The 16189-nt window shown below is 43.7% G+C and overlaps 1 protein-coding gene across 4 annotated transcripts in view; it reads right to left on the minus strand.

Moving 5' to 3' along the window:
* The window catches only part of LOC144003313 (thyrotropin-releasing hormone-degrading ectoenzyme-like), a 48334-nt gene continuing 32145 nt past the window's right edge, over window positions 1–16189 (minus strand). For 3 of the 4 annotated variants that reach the window (XM_077499431.1, XM_077499432.1, XM_077499430.1), the window contains 15 exons: window positions 14698–14811; window positions 12080–12217; window positions 11742–11807; window positions 10227–10292; window positions 9807–9985; window positions 7317–7405; window positions 7081–7214; window positions 6954–7009; window positions 4830–4977; window positions 4655–4758; window positions 4470–4577; window positions 3398–3565; window positions 1746–1886; window positions 1590–1671; window positions 1–1510 (listed from right to left, as the gene is read on the minus strand). In XM_077499431.1, the coding sequence (XP_077355557.1) occupies window positions 1358–1510; window positions 1590–1671; window positions 1746–1886; window positions 3398–3565; window positions 4470–4577; window positions 4655–4758; window positions 4830–4977; window positions 6954–7009; window positions 7081–7214; window positions 7317–7405; window positions 9807–9985; window positions 10227–10292; window positions 11742–11807; window positions 12080–12217; window positions 14698–14811 (1746 nt within the window). In that variant the 3' untranslated portion in view covers window positions 1–1357. Of the gene's footprint in view, window positions 1511–1589; window positions 1672–1741; window positions 1887–3397; window positions 3566–4469; window positions 4578–4654; window positions 4759–4829; window positions 4978–6953; window positions 7010–7080; window positions 7215–7316; window positions 7406–9806; window positions 9986–10226; window positions 10293–11741; window positions 11808–12079; window positions 12218–14697; window positions 14812–16189 lie in introns of all 4 variants that reach the window. The other variant, XR_013278934.1, reaches the window with a different exon arrangement.

Consider the following 16189-nt stretch of genomic DNA (forward strand, 5'->3'; position numbering starts at 1 on the left):
AACATGTCAACGTTTTCGTTTATTGTCCAATCAGAAGACAGGAAAGCACAGGAAGCAGTCAGAGGAAATCATATTCTACTTCCTCTTTCCTCCACGTCACATTTTCTTGAACAAATCCGCAATAATTAGCATTTTTGTCTCTTAATTGACACACGTATAAATTCTTTCCTTAGTTGTATGTGCTTTTTGGCCTGGAAATAAAACAGGATTCTGAGGGATCAGAAAAGTAATTACAACAATACTTGCGCGCACACACACACCCGCACACGCACACACACACACACACGTACAAGGCGAGTGGAAGCAGGCAAAGCAGTGAGTATTTGGTGTATGGCTCAAATATTTGCACACTTTTGGATCAGAAGAGAGGAAGAATAAAGGGGATTTACTACATTAAAGTTCTAATCCCGTTGACATCCTTCCCAAAATTTGATCTGGTTTGTAATCCGTTGTGCACTGGTTTTGAACTGGTTCGGATCCGGGTTAAAAACAAGCTTGGATCCTGTTTCAAACCAGTTGGGATTTGGTTTGGAACTAGCTTCAAACCAGGTTTAAATCAGTTCTGATCCAGTTTAATAAAAAAAAAAAAGTTTGACCCATCTTGTGATCTATTCTGCTCCAGTTCCACACCATTTTGAATCCAGTTTCACTCCACTTCCAAACCAGTTTGTAGTGCATTCTGCTCCAGTTCCAAACCAATCTTGGTTCCGTTTTGATCCCGTTCCAAATTAGTTTGACCCAGTTTGTAATCCTCTCTGCTCCAGTCCTGAACCAACTCGGATCCAGTTCCAAACTATTTCGGACCAATTTCCGAACAAGCATTTTTAATCTGATAGTTCCTCTTTCGTGGTGAAACAAAAACCAGTCCAATTTTGCTGTTGCCATGGTGACACATGCTCGTCAAGGTTCTGGTGGACGTTTTCGTGAAGTTGGTCAGAACCTTCTTCCTTTGTTCATCTTTCAAATGTAAATACGAGGTCACGCAAAGCCTCCATCTGAGTGGCTGGGAAGATCAGGTGGGCAGGGCTTGTTGTGGGCGGGACTTCCAGAATTTTTTTTTTCTTATACAAACACACCAGTTAAGAAAATAAAATACTTTATCATGAGGGGGATAAAACACATGCTTTTATTTTGAAGGGCTGCCAATCCCTTCTTAGTCTGACTGATAAAATGATTGCAATCAGACATTCGGGCTTGACTGTTAGCCACTCGCTGCTAACGGCTAACTGACCTGCTGTTAACTTGCTTTTTTTTCCCTCCAGGTGAGATCAGGAAGTGAGAGGCAGCGAGGCAGCCAATCACACGAGTCCTTCCAAGTCGTTAACCTGGAAGATAGACGTCGCTCAGGCGGAGAGCATCAGCCGTGGGCGGGGCTCGGAGCTTTACGCAGCCATTGGTAGAAATGTCGCCGGTGGAGGCGGTGCCAGCGCACATTGCCCTCGACGATCTCCAGCGCCCGCGGCAACGCGGGCCCCGCCCCCACGCCGCTGGATTGGATGAACTCCTTCAGCTGCGCGGGAGAAGGCGGGAAAGTCACCGTTAGCGATCGGCGGGCGGTAACCACGGTGGTCTTAAACGCGCGGCGGTACCTCGTCGAGCTCCTTCTCCGTGTTGAGGAACTCGGTGACGCCGCTGATCAGCTTGGAGTTCATGAAGAGCGCCTCGCCGTACCTGAGACGCCCGGACGCACGCGCGCGCGCCAACGTTAGACGCGGGGGTCACGCGACCGCCGCTCGCTCACTCACCGCGCGTTGAGGACGTCCCACTTTTCGCGGAAGAAGCGCCACGCCAAGTTGCGGCCTTGAGGGTTGCGGCCCACGTGGATGATCACGTCGATGGCGTCCTGCTCGGCCACCAGCTCCGACGCCAGCGACAAGTTCAATAACCTGACAAACACGAGGAAAGTCTTGGCTCAAACTTCTCCTTTGCTATTTTCTGTGTTATGTTTGTTGCATCCGCCGCTTTTTGTGTGCTACTTATCGTGTCCTACTTTTGGTGTGTCACTTCGTGCATCCTATTTTTTGTTTGTAACCTACTGTGCGCTACTTCTGAGTTCAGTTACTTCCTGTGTGCAACTTTATAATGACATGACCTTTTCTTTTGACCCCATTGATTTTGCTTGCTTCATTTGTTGATTTAAAAAAAAAAAAAATTCATGTTCACTACTTCCTCTAACGCTACTTCCTGTTCAAAACTTCTTGTGTGACCTTTGGTGCATAACTTCCTGTGTGTTACGTCGCGTCCACACTTTTTGTGTTCTACTTATCGCGTCTTATCTCGGACGTGTGACTTCCTGTGTCTATTTTTGTTTGTTACTTCCTGTACGTTTGACTTCCCGTGTGATCTTGCTGCTGCATAACTTCCTGCGTGCTACTTCCTGTTCAAAACGTCCCATGTGAAACCTGGTGCATAACTTCCTGCGTGTTATGTTGTGTCCACCATTTTTCTATTCTGCATGTGTTACATTCTGTGTCTTATTTTGTGTTTATTACTTCCTGCACATTACTTCTAGTTCTGTAATTGTTTGTATTTGAAATTATATCTTGAGTGTGTGACTTCCTGTGTCTTATTTCGTTGACTTCCTGCACATTTGACTTCCTGCGTGATCCTGCTGCTGCTGCATAACGTCCTGTGTGCTACTTCCTGTTCACTACTTCTTGTATGCTACTTCCAGTGTGCTACTTCCTGTGTGAAATCTGGTGCAGAACTTATTTCCTGTGCGCTACTTCTAATTCAGTTATTATCTGTGTGGCCCTTCTTGTAACTTACTATGTGCCACTTCATTTGAACTACTTCCTGTGTGCTTTTTTTTTTTTCACGTGTTCAATTGTGTGAGCTATTTTGTGGTCACAACTGCCTGTATGCTACTTCCTTACTTCCTTTATGCTACTTCTAGTGTGCTATTTCCTGTTCAAAACTTCCTGTGTGATCTCTGGTACATTACTTCCTGTGAGTTATGTCCGATTAGACCCTTTTTTTTTTTTTTTTCTCTTTTCTTTTTTGTTATTGTCTGATTCGACGGCACGGTTCTGTGTGCTCACTTGGTTTTGGATGTTTGTTTATTTTAGATTGAATAAAAGCAAAAAAAAAAAAAAAAAAAACCATTTAAAAAAAAAAATAAAAATGTGGTGTCCACCATGTTTTTTTGTTTGTTTGTTTTGTTTTTTTGCTTGCTTGTGTCCACTACTTCTCGTTCAGCAACTTCCTGTGTGGTTCTTGTCGTATGCAACTTCCTGTGTTACCACTTCACGTTCACTACTTCCTGTGTGAGCTATTTTGCGATCACGACTGCCTGCGTGTTGCTTCTTTGTCATCGTGCGTATGAAAATCAATTGCTGGCAAACACGCACGCACGCACGCACGCACGCACGCACGCGCAGTCCACACGCTGGCGCACCTGTTGAGCAGGAAGGCGTTATCGGAGCAGGTGAGCGCCTCCAACAGGATCTTCTTCTCCGAGACGGCGTTTGAGGAGTGGAACTTCATCCAGATGAACTCCCACACGTCTTCGTCCATCAGACTGACGCCCGTGCAGTAGACCACGTCGCGGATGTTGGGGGGGATCCTACGCGCACACGCCAAAACGGTCGGTCGGGCTTCATTTCATCTGGCAGCCGAGTTCAGTCGTGTCGTGCTTAAGTGACAATTTAGGTCAACTTGACGATCACGCACGCACGCACATTTCTTGCATTATTAATGATTCGGGCCAGCGATCAGCGAGTGTGTGCGTGTTTTAGACACTTTTGCCTATTAAAGGCGCAGTCGGCCGGTTTCACTCCAGAAAAGTCACTTTTGAAATGGAGGATTTAAACAAACTACTTCTCAATTTACAGATCTGGGCTTCTCTTAACGTGTGGTGGTGATTTTGTCCTAAAGCCCCCAGCCTGTATTTTGCCATTTTGTGTTTGTTTTGTAAACAGCGGGACGTTTCTGTGGAAAGACAGTGTTGACACCCCTCCAGCCAATCGCAGAGCAGGGGGCGTGGCATGTCGCAAACGGGGCCGGGCGAATTTGTCGGCTGCGTGACGTCACTCCCGCGGCAGTTTGAAAGCACGCACGGATCTTTTTTTTCGTCACTCACTCATCCACACACGTAAGCTGCTGTGAGTGAGTGAGTGAGAAAAAAATAATAATTTGTGTGTGCTTTCAAATTGCCACGGGAGTGATGTCACGTTCGCCCGGCCCCGTTTGCGACACGCCACGCCCCCCCGCTCTGCGATTGGCTGGAGGGTTGTAAACTGTCTTTCCACAGAAACGTCCCGCTGTTAACAAAACAAACACAAAATGGCAAAATACAGGCTGGGGGTTTAGGACAAAATCACCACCACATGTTAAGAGAAGCCCAGATCTGTAAATTGAGAAGTAGTTTGTTTGTTAAAAAGTGCCTTTTCCAGAGTGGAAGCGGCATATTGGGCCTATTAACTTTAAATGACACGACGCTCATTCTGCGCGCGTGTTGTGCACTTGACCTGTTCTTGTTGCTGGAGATCCAATCTGAGATGTAAGCGACGGCCTGGCGGTGGCACTGCTTGTTTCCGAAGCTGCACGCCAACATGATTAGCTCCCGCTGCAGCTCCCTGGACACACGAGCGGTGGGCGTCAACGGAGGTTTAGCGAGCGTGCGCGCATCCGTGTATGTGCGCGTGTGTTTTACTCCGTCTGGAAGGACGCTTGGAGGACGCCGCCGTCGCCGTCGGCCGCGTTGCTCGGCCAGCCTATCTGGTGATAGCGCGTTGCCACTTGCTTCAGGACGTAATCCTGCAAACATGCACAACGAACGAAAGATGAAAATGAGCTGCGGGTGACGTGCGTGCGTGCGTGCGTCTTACGCTGAAGAGGTTGTAGTCGTCGGTTCGGTCCAGCAGCTTGTCGAGCTGGTAGAGCGCCCGGCTGGCGGCGTGCCACGGCAGGAAGGACGCCTCCTCGGGCAGGTAGCCCATCAGCTGCAGCGGCACGCCCTGCGGGAGGTAACCCGCCCTGCGGCCGCCACATCGCACCACTTACAGCACACACACACTGGGGGGCGCACTTGAGGGGCCTGATTGGACGAGGTTGCCTTCTTTGATGACATCACCGCTTACGCAATGTTATTTGGACGGGAAGTTTGCTGGGTATGTTTTCTTTATTATTAGATATTAAATAAATAAATACAATAAAAATAAATCAATCAATCAAGAAATGATGTTGAAATATTAGAAAACTATTGACAGTAGAAATCTTTTATAAATAAATAAATCAAGAATAATAATAAAAAAAACAAAATAAATAAATAATGGAAATAACAAAATAAGAACAAAATAAATATAAATAAATAAATACAATAAAAATAAATAAATAAATCAAGAAATTATGTTGAAATTTTAGAAAACTTTGACAGTAGAAATCTTTAGAGATTTACTTTTTAATTATTTTTTTTATTTAGCTTAACACATGCTAATGAACCCTGTTTTTATTGACATTTATTTCATTCCATTACGGTTGCTACATTTGCACTTTGTTCACATTTCAATTGTGGGAAAAAAAAAAGGTGGTTTAAATATTGTGCTGCAATAAAAGTGCTATTATTCCGAAGCAGCAATCACAAATCTATTGTTCAGTAATTATTACCAATATCGTCAAAAATATCACCGCAAATTTCTTTGAAATATCGTAAAAGAATTTTTAGGTCACCCCTATTTAGGATACAAAGGTCTTTCTTTAAAATGCTCTTTTTTTTTTCTTTCATATCAAAAGTGCGAGTGGTATCAGTACTTTTTCTTCAAATGTTTTTTATTTGTGTGTGTGGGTTGTTCATTTTTGTGTGTGCGCGCGTGTGTGAGATTGGCGCCGTTGCAACAGTGGATGATGATGCCAGATTCTTTTTATAGTCGTTTTCTCACCGCCAGCATGACAAAAAGCAGCACTCTGTGGGTGAGTGTGTATGTGCGTGCGTGCACACGTGCGTGCGTGTGATAAAAACGTTAAGGAGAAAGTTGGCGCACGAACGGCACGGGAGCGGTCGCGGGTCGACGCGGCGTCCTCTGTGCATTCATTAACATTTATTCACCTGCCAGCGGCCCCGCCCCCCTTTGACCATGAATATTAATGAGGCCAGTCGCTCGGGGTACGCTGGGCGCCGTTCAGCTTTTATTTCTTTTATTACTGGTGATGATGGATGCTCGGCACGGCGACCGATCGCACGTCAGGCCGCGCGCGACCTTAACCGGGGGAGCCGTCAATCAACGCGAGGGATAGACCGATAATCGGCCCGGCCTCAATGGAAATAAAAAATAAGAATAAAATACATAAAAATAAATAAATACAATAAAAATAAATCAAGAAATTATGTCGAAATATTAGAAAACTTTATTGACAGTAGAAATCTTTTATAAATAAATCAATCAAAATTAATAATAATAAAACTAAATAAATAAATAAATAATGGAAGTAAAAAATGAGAATAAAATAAATATAAATAAATACAATAAGAAATTATGTTGAAATTTTAGAAAACTTTATTGACCGTAAAAATCTTTAGAGATCTATTTATTTACTTTTTAATTTTTATTATTTTGAAATTTAGCTTAACACATGCTAATGACCCCTGGAAGCTCCCTGCACTTTTTCTTATATATTTTTTTTAAACAAATCTGTTAATATAGTTTAAAAGATTTTTTTTTTTTATTCCCCCCCCCCATTTTACTGCAAACGAATATCGGCTTGAAATATCGGTTATCGGCCTACTTGACTCCTAATAATCTGTATCGGTATCGGACTTGAAAAAACATATCGGTCTATCACTAGTAAACACGTCCGTCACGTTGCCCGTCTTCCGCCTTATTCATATTCGCGGCACGCGCCTGGCCTGACGCGCGCGATCATAATCGCCCATAACGGTCGCCGCGGCAACCGCATCCACACTCAGGCGGATGCGCACCGAGTGTTTGTGTGCGTGCGTGCGTGCGTGCGCGCACCTGGCCAAGTTGAAGGCGTCGTCGATGAGTCCCGCGCGGTTGCCAACAGAGATGACCTGCGTCGCATGGCCACGGTGAGTCACACGGTCGCGCGCGGTCACATGATTACATGGTCACATGACGTCACCTGCGGGTTGCTGTGCAGCTGCTGAATCAGCAACTTCCAGTTTTGCAGGTCGTAGTTGACGCGGAAGTATCCCGTCTGGTTGATGTTGCCTAGCAACCACGTCTTGTCATCCATCTCGCTCATCCTGTGACTTTCTGGCAAGCAAGATCGACAAACGAAGACGCGCTCCGATTGGTTGATTGGTTGGCGTGTCATGCTAACTGCTATAGCTAATGCTAACATGTGTAAACATGTACCTGTCTTATTATGGATCCAGATGAGAGTCTCTGAACACACCCAGGACCCGTTTCCCACGGCAACCGTCAACGGCACCTGCCACTGTAAGCTAATGAAACAAACACGCATAAGCAGGCATCGGTTCATGTCGGGACGGGCGAGTTCCGATATCGAGCATTGGCGAGTATCAGGCCGATACCGGCCTTTTTTCAAGTACTCGAGTACTTGTGACGAGTATAAGCAACCGATGCGGGGGAGGATGTCGAGTGAGTCCTCCTTGCCTGTAGCTGGCGCTACCGTGCAGCAGTTTAACACCAGAGCAAATAATGAGCACGACTTCCTGTTTTGACAACAACGAACCCACGAGTATGTCGGCATTGTTTTCACTAAAACTTCACGGGTTTGGAAATACTTGAAAATTGCCGAGGACGAACCACCCATTGCAGAATGTGAACTTTGCGTGCACAAGACTCGCAAGAGGCGGAATGAAGTGCGCATCGTTCAATACTAGCAACTTGCGAAAACACCTCAAAGCGAAACATTTATTACAGGTGAATCCTCAACTAAAAGTGCATTTTTGTCTTTTATTTTGAGCGTTAACGCAATTGAAGAGAAAGTGGGATGGAACGTCCCGAATTTCACGTCATTCTTCCAGTCCAAACTGGAGCTAAAAATCATCAAAATGTCTTCGTGTCCTCGCTGCGTGTGCGTAATTGTTCAGCTGTCAATCACGTTGATAGAAATATGAGATGAATTATTGAGTTGCCCGGCGGCCATATCGATCCACTGCAGCCGCAAAGATCGTCTTTCGTTGCCCCGAAATGCACAATTGTGGTCCTCTCGATTCGTGCGTCTGCGTGTGCGCGCATCATGGCGACCATTTTGTCATCCCCCGCATGAAGAAGGTGTGCAAGGTCACCGCGGAGCTCAGGTTCAAGCTCAAACAGCACTTTGCTTTGTTTGTTGGTGTGCTAGCGTATCATATCATATCATATAATATCATATCATATCATATCGTGGCTGACGGCTTGAAAATTCAGAGAAAAATTTTCAGCCAAAAGAAAAAAAAAATATTGCTCGAGTGAAGTTGGTTTACATTTTATATTGCGATTAGACACAAACTTCAACATAAAAGCACCTCAGCAATCACTAATTTAATATGCTAGCAAACGCCAATTTATTAATTTACATTCATGGTCATTTCAAGTCAACTCGATTTTATTTGCAAAGTGCTTACCTAAAAAAAATCACTCATGCAATAAAGACAGGTAATACAAAATAGAAGAAAATAAATGAATAAATACTATATATACATTAGGGATGTCACGATAAGGGCAATATTGTGATATTGTGATATTAAAACTGCCACAATATCGTCGTCGTCATGTTCACAATATTTAAAAGGAACACATCTGTTAAAAAAAAAAAAAAAGTCAGGTTGATTTCCATTTGTGCAGTTCTAGCACCCTCTAGTGGCTAGTTTATTAGTGCAATTTAATTTTCATGATGGATGTTTTGGCCTTCTATGTTTCAAATGTTTGCTAATTGTCAGATGAAGGGGAAGCGAATTTGCTTGTGAAGCGATCAATATTGTGCAAGTGCCTCAATATTGTTATTAGAGATTGTAGGTGGTTTATATGCATTGCTGTTATGTACAAACGCACAATATTGTGCTTTTTTTTTTTCTTTTTTTTTTTTTAGTGTGAGCTCTTTTTTTAAATATTGCCAACACAATATCATGATAATATCGTGATGTTTGGCTATCGTTACATCCCTAATATACATATACAGGATGAATATACTGTATACTGTCGCCATGGCAACTCGCTCGTCTTGTTTGTGAGTTTGATGTCGTCGGCTGCTTCCTGCTTCAATTAGCATTTGAATGTTGGCCACTTCCCGTCAGCTGCACGTCTGCCCGCTCATCACTCATTCAGCAGGCGACGCGAAGCATCGTTAGCATTTCGGCTCGTTTGCAGCCCGACGACGCATTAACCCGCTTTTCATCCGCGCGCTCTTCTGCTTCAAAACGTTCGCTTGAAACATTTTTTTGGAAATAGTCGAGAGGCGTCCTGACCTGTCACAACGTGTCACAACAAATCACGACGTGACACAAGTCTTGTTTGTCTGCAAGCCAGCCGGCAAAACAAACGCAGCCGCGACGACGTCGCGAGCGTCTCGGGGGCCCCGCGAGGGCCCCCGAGACGCTCGCGACGACGTTCCGACTTGAAAGATTGGGAACGAGGGCGACGGCGGCAAGTCAGAACGTTTGAAGGGTTTAAAAGTCGCACAAAAAAAAAAAAAAAAAAAAAAGTGTGAGATGAAGTATTGATGAAGCAGAAAAATCGGTTGAAAAAAGTGGCGAAGAAAAGACGTGAATAAAACATGACAATCAAATATAAATGATGGCAACGTGAGCAATGCGAGACCCCCCCCGAAAGGTGCCGCGCTGACCCCCGGATGACCCCGCCACATCACGGCGTTTTACGTCATCTGATTGGTCAACTCACCTGCTGTTGCCCCGCCCATCCTGCCCGTACAGGAAGTGCTCCTGGCTGACGGTGATGTCATGCGTGGAGAGCTGCTCCGATTGGTTCTTGCTGATGGTGACCACCGGGTATCCCATTTGCAGAGTCCACCCGTCCATCACGGCGCCGATGTCGATGTCCCGCCCCTCCGACCGCATGGCCTGCAGACGCCAAAATCAATTTTGGACGACTAACGAGCTCGTGGTCAAACATCTGACTGGCGAGGTTAAACAAGTAATCAGGGATCGGTTTTTTTGTGTTTTTTTTTTCCCGCGGTGGTCCGGCCATCACGTTGCCAAGGCGACAAGCTTTTCTCATCCCATCCAATCGGTCGGTAGGTCTCGAAGACGCTTCGTTAGAGTTGCTTGCTTAAATAATTAAGAGCCGACTGGCTGCTCGCACCTCCGACAGTTTCCTCCACAGGTCGTCGCGCGCCGCGTTGCCGTACATGTGACTCAGCAGATAATCCTGCAAACAAACAAACAAACAAACAAGTCACTCATTCCATGTGACCAATCAGATTATCCTGAGATGCAATTAATGAAATCATCATGCAATCATGACGAATCAAAAAATGACTCATCAAATAATCCACGTGTGACTCATCAAATATTCCCAACGCAAAATAAAATGTCAAAATATTTGTGGCCTGAATTTAACGAAACGGTTTACAAAACAGGCGGACGCACATGCACTCACCTGATTGGCTGAGAAATCGGCGGGAGGTGCTTAACTCATTTACTCCCAATAACGTATAAATACGTTTTTTTTTTAATGTTCTAAGTGTCCCAAAGACGTATTTATCCGTATTTTTGCTTTTTTTTTTTTGTAACTAGAGCATACAAAAGGCTTTGATGGAGCCTCTCAACTGCAAAGAACGGGTGCAGAAATGTGCGTTATTACACAAACGGCCAGCAGGTGGCAGCAGAGCAAAGGAGATCAACCAGGGCCATGTAGAAAAAAAGCTCAATTACTTCCAATTTGAAATCGATTTGTGAAAACTGATGAAACTTAGCTCTCTTCTAATGCTAATTGCTGAAAAACGGAAACAGATAGAAACATTCACATTCACTTTTTTTCTGATGAAAGAAGAGACTTTAATCTTTCTTTTGATAGGTTCCATGTTTTTATAGCAATAGAACACAATATTCTGTGGGCCTTGCAAAATCAGTCAAAATCCAGTAAAACAGCGAACGGGATTGCGAAATGTGAAAATGTTGGCGAGTGAATGAGTTAATATGTTAATGAGCCCCACTGTTACATCACAGTGAAGAGAAAGTTTTACTCGAGTCAAGTTGTTGAAGAAAGTTACTATTAGGATTTTGGATACAACACATTCAAAAGTAGCTTCCGAAATGGTGCAAAATGTATTTATTTTTTTGGTAGTTTTTGTGGAGACGTTAGCATAATAATGCAGCAACCGCTCACGTCACTTTTCCACAACAAAATCAGGCTCGCGTTAACTTTCCTACAGATCGCCGTGTAATTTTGTGCTTTCTTTGCCGAATGTTTTTTTTGGGGGGGGTTTCAACTATGACAGTTTGTTTGAAAAAGAATATTTGATTAATCTGTTTATTTATCTTGCTAACTTTTATATTCATTTATATTCAGTTATATTCTATTTTTTTTTTCTGTTTATGAAAGAGATTGACGTATATTTTCAGTCCATTTCTACTTCCAAAAATAAGAAGCCTGTCACGACTTTGACTTTGTGTTCTCATTTGGGTATTTTTCATATTTCTTAGTTTAAGACCCCTGGCAACTTTTATTTTATTCATGTTATTTTTTCCCCTTTTTCTTTCGTGTTTGTGTGATGATTTTTTGTGTTGTATTTGACATGTTTGGCTTTTGCTTACAATTTTGTCAATAAAGTTATAAAAAAAAAAAAAAAAAAGATTCATGTCGTATGCGGCTTACGTTCAGTCCTTTCCGGAAGAGCCGCTGTCCCATCACGTTGGCCAGCATCCGGATCAGTGCTGCCCCCTACGGGACAGAAAAAGACAATCATCCAATTACCCTCTTTTTTTTTTTTTTTTTTTTTTTTTTTTTTTATTCAATGCTTGTGCTCGTTTGAGAAGGTGGAGTCTATCCAAACTGGTTGCCAGCCAATAGCAAGGCACAAATAAGACAAACATCCCCATCTAATGTCAGGGCAAATATATAAATATTTGGGCAAATCATCTTCCAATTTTGGAAGCAAAATTCTCTTTCTGTGACATGTGCATCGCGTCCTTGTAGCGACAAAGCGCACGCACCTTTTTGTACGCGATCCAGTCGAAAACGCGGTCGATGTCGGCGGCGTCCCGCACGTCCTGCGAGATGGGATGAGACGAACGCAGGCCGTCCAGCAACATCACCTCGTGGAGGACGTCCGTCAGGAAGCGCTGCTTCTCCTGACAAAACACCAAAACAACATTTGGAAAAAAAAAAAAAAAAAAAAAGTGTGAACAAGTGCACTTTTGTGTTGTTTTTTTTTGTTCCGCAAACGAACGCATCGATCTTCAGTGAGCGCCGTCTGTCTGTCTGTCTGTCTGTCTGCGGCTAAATCCTGGAGCGTGCGGCCCAAGCTAATTAGCGCTTACAGTAGCGATTTCCTTCTAATGAATGTCACACTTAATCAGCCACAGTCCATTTTTTTTTTTTTTCCTCCATTTAACTTTTGCTGGGTTTTCGCTGCTAATTAACTTCATGAGCGGCAACTTTTTTCATTAAGAGCATCAGCTGGGATCAGACGAATTCAAGCATTGCCGAGATTTACTGGATTTACTTTTAATGAACCTTCATTGAGTTGTTTTTTTTCCCCCCCATTTTTTAACTGTGATTACGCAAAATGAAAACGTGCGACTGGCTGCCTGATTTTCAGTAAGAAATTCCAAAATAAAATCTACAAAAAAAACAAGTAGCTGAATAAAATATCTTTTGGTTCTTGTTGTTCAAAGCCGTCCGAGACGAACACGTGGACGCAACGCGGCCCGCCGGCCACATACGACACAATTAGCCGTAATTAGCTGTCGTTAGCCGGACGCCATGTTTGGATGAGAGCGCTTGACGGCAAAGAACACTAATTAGCCCGGACGCTAATCGAGCGGCGAGGACGGTGCGGCAGATGGGTCCTCTCGTGCGTGTGCGTGTGCGTGTGCGCGGTGGCGTGGCCAGCGACGCCTTCACAGATGGAGAGAGCAGAATATTTCCTGGAGAAGCTGCAAAATAGCTGCCGGTCGTCCTCTTTGACCTCTTTGACCTCTTTGACCTCCCTGACCAACATTCACAACCGAAATAAAAAATGCAGTCAGCGGTCCCTTGACATACGAGCGCCCGGATAATTAGAGTGCTTCGAGATACGAGCCGCCATTTGGCTGATGTTTTGTCTTGAAATAAGAGTAAAAATTTGAGATACAAGCATGCCAGATGATGCCAGAAAACGTCTCGACATTCTGGCCATGATCAATTCATGTTGGTTTCCCTGCAGTGAAAGGAAAACATCAGTTAGGTGGCGCTATTGCACATTTAAGGCTTGTCAAACACCACAGAAGAAGAATGAAGGAAATTTTATTTAGTGCTGTTGCGGTTTCCGTTTCCATTCGTGCCGGTTCGTGTTTACAAACAGTACAAAAATGTCAAGCGCAATTTTCTTCTGAGAAACACGTGAATAAAAAATGATTTTGTTAATTTTGCATTTCCATTCATTTCACTGGGGAAAGATGAGTTGAAAAATCGGCTTTGAGATACGAGCGCCATCCTGGAATTAAGAGAATTCTTCTCTTATGGCGCCGCCATATTTGCACCGTGAGCTCTAGTTTGCTTCCAGCACATATTTACAGAAGAGTGCCATATACATCTGATGCATTATTATTATTATTATTATTATATTATTACATGTAGATGATCAATTTTTGTACCAATCAGATTTCAGCCACTACGTGTTGCCATGCAGGGCAAAAAAATATCGATATCGCGATATTGGCCCTTGCAAAATGCATATCGCAAAGGCACGCAATAAGTTTGATATGGAATTTTATGCTTTTTATATGAATTTGACCAGTCAGATGCTAACTAAAATGTGCATCGCCATTCAATAGTTGAAAATGATCAAGACGTAATTACAATTAATTAACTAAGATTACATGAAGGTTGCTTTTTTTGCCACATGAAAAATGTTTTTCTTTCATGAGGTAATAAAAATGTCATTTCTTGAGGTACATGTTAAATATCGCAATAATATCGATATCGATATGTTGGGCAAGTATATCGCATGTTTTTCCAATATCGTGCAGTTGATCTCACCTTCCCCAATCCATATTGCAATGCTGACGCATGTGACTTCAACTAAATTAATTATTATTGCCCCTTGACCCAATCACATTCCAAACAGATGACATCAGAAATTTTCTGACCTTTGACTAGCAAAACGCCTGCACGGACGACTAATTTTCATATTCAGCATCACTGCTGAGTATCAAGTCTTTGATTGATTTTTTTTTTTGCACGCATGTTTCTCCACTCCACACGATTCGAATGTCATGTGACCAATCAATAATCATTGAGTCAAATGAGACTTTTGTTTTGCTGCGGCGTGCAAATGCAAATAAAGAAGAAGAAGACGACGAATGTAGTAAATGTCACGCAAGCGATCCACTTCATCACCATCAAGTCGGAATTTGTCTCAATCTGGAGTGACGCAGTCGCGCAGATGACAAACGCGCTAAGTCGCTTTTAAAAAGGCGACCTCGCCGTTTGTTTGTGTGTGCGTGCGTTGGAGGCAAATCAGCTCTTTGCCGCGCTTAAATGTAAACTCGCGGCGCGTGACCGATTGTCGCTGCGAAAGGGGACGAAAGGGGGCCGTCGTCGTCGTGACTTGATTGCGACGTCTCACCATGTTCCACTTGGGGAAGAGGAAGTCGGTGCCGACGTACTCGAAGTAGTGAGCGAAGCCTTCCTTCAGCCACACGTCCTCCCACCACGCCGGCGTCACCAGGTCGCCGAACCACTGCCGGGGACAAGCGCATACGTGTCACGGGACACGTGGTACACATCAGCCAATACATCACATGACACTTGGTCTTACCTTTTACGTGACACTTATTATATGGTCTTACACGTCACGTGACACTTGTTAAACATCAGCCTGCATGTCATGTGACACTTGTCACACATGGTCTTACACGTCACGTGACATTTGTTACACATAGTCTTAGATGTCATGTGATACTTGTCACAGGGTCTTACACGTCACGTGACACTTGTTAAACATCAGCCTACATGTCACGTGACACTTGTCACACATGGTCTTACACGTCACGTGACATTTATACACACTTATATGTCACGTGACATTTGTTACAAATGGTCTTACACGTCACGTGACATTTGTTACAAGTGGTCTTATATGTCACATGACACTTGTTACACATAGTCTTAGATGTCATGTGATACTTGTCACACAGGGTCTTACACGTCACGTGACACTTGTTAAACATCAGCCTACATGTCACATGACACTTGTCACACATGGTCTTACACGTCATGTGACATTTGTCACACATTGTCTTATACATCACGTGACACTTGTTACACATAGTCTAAGATGTCATGTGATAATTGTCACAGGGTCTTACATGTCACGTGACACTTGTTACAAGTGGTCTTACACGTCACATGACACTTGTTACCCATGGTCTTAGATGTCATGTGATACTTGTCACACATGGTCTTACACGTCACGTGACATTTATACACACTTATATGTCACGTGACATTTGTTACAAATGGTCTTACACGTCACGTGACATTTGTTACAAGTGGTCTTATATGTCACATGACACTTGTTACACATAGTCTTAGATGTCATGTGATACTTGTTAAACATCAGCCTGCATGTCATGTGATACTTGTCACAGGGTCTTACATGTCACGTGACATTTGTTACCCATGGTCTTAGATGTCATGTGATACTTGTCACACAGGGTCTTACACGTCACGTGACACTTATTACGCAACATGGTCACGTGATACGTCACACGACGTGTTAAACGGAGTCTTACACGTCACGTGACACTTGTCACACATGTGACGTGACACATGCTCGTTACATGTTCTGCATCAGAGGTCGCGTGTGACCTTTTGAAGCAACACGAACGAGGTGGCGAAAGCGATAAAAGCCCGAAACCAAAACAAAGATGGCGGCATGAGCCTTAATTGGGCCTCATTCAATTAATTATGCTGGCAAATGCGGAAAGATGAAAAGAGGAGGGTGGAGGTGGTGCCACCTTCATCCTGCTCCTCCTCTTCCTCTTTCTTTTCTTTTCTTTTCTTTTCTTTTCTTTTCTTCCTCGTCTCCAGCAACAAAAGAAACTTTGATGAAGACG

The sequence above is a fragment of the Festucalex cinctus genome, chromosome 16 (assembly GCF_051991245.1).
Source record: "Festucalex cinctus isolate MCC-2025b chromosome 16, RoL_Fcin_1.0, whole genome shotgun sequence".
NCBI lineage: Eukaryota > Metazoa > Chordata > Actinopteri > Syngnathiformes > Syngnathidae > Festucalex > Festucalex cinctus.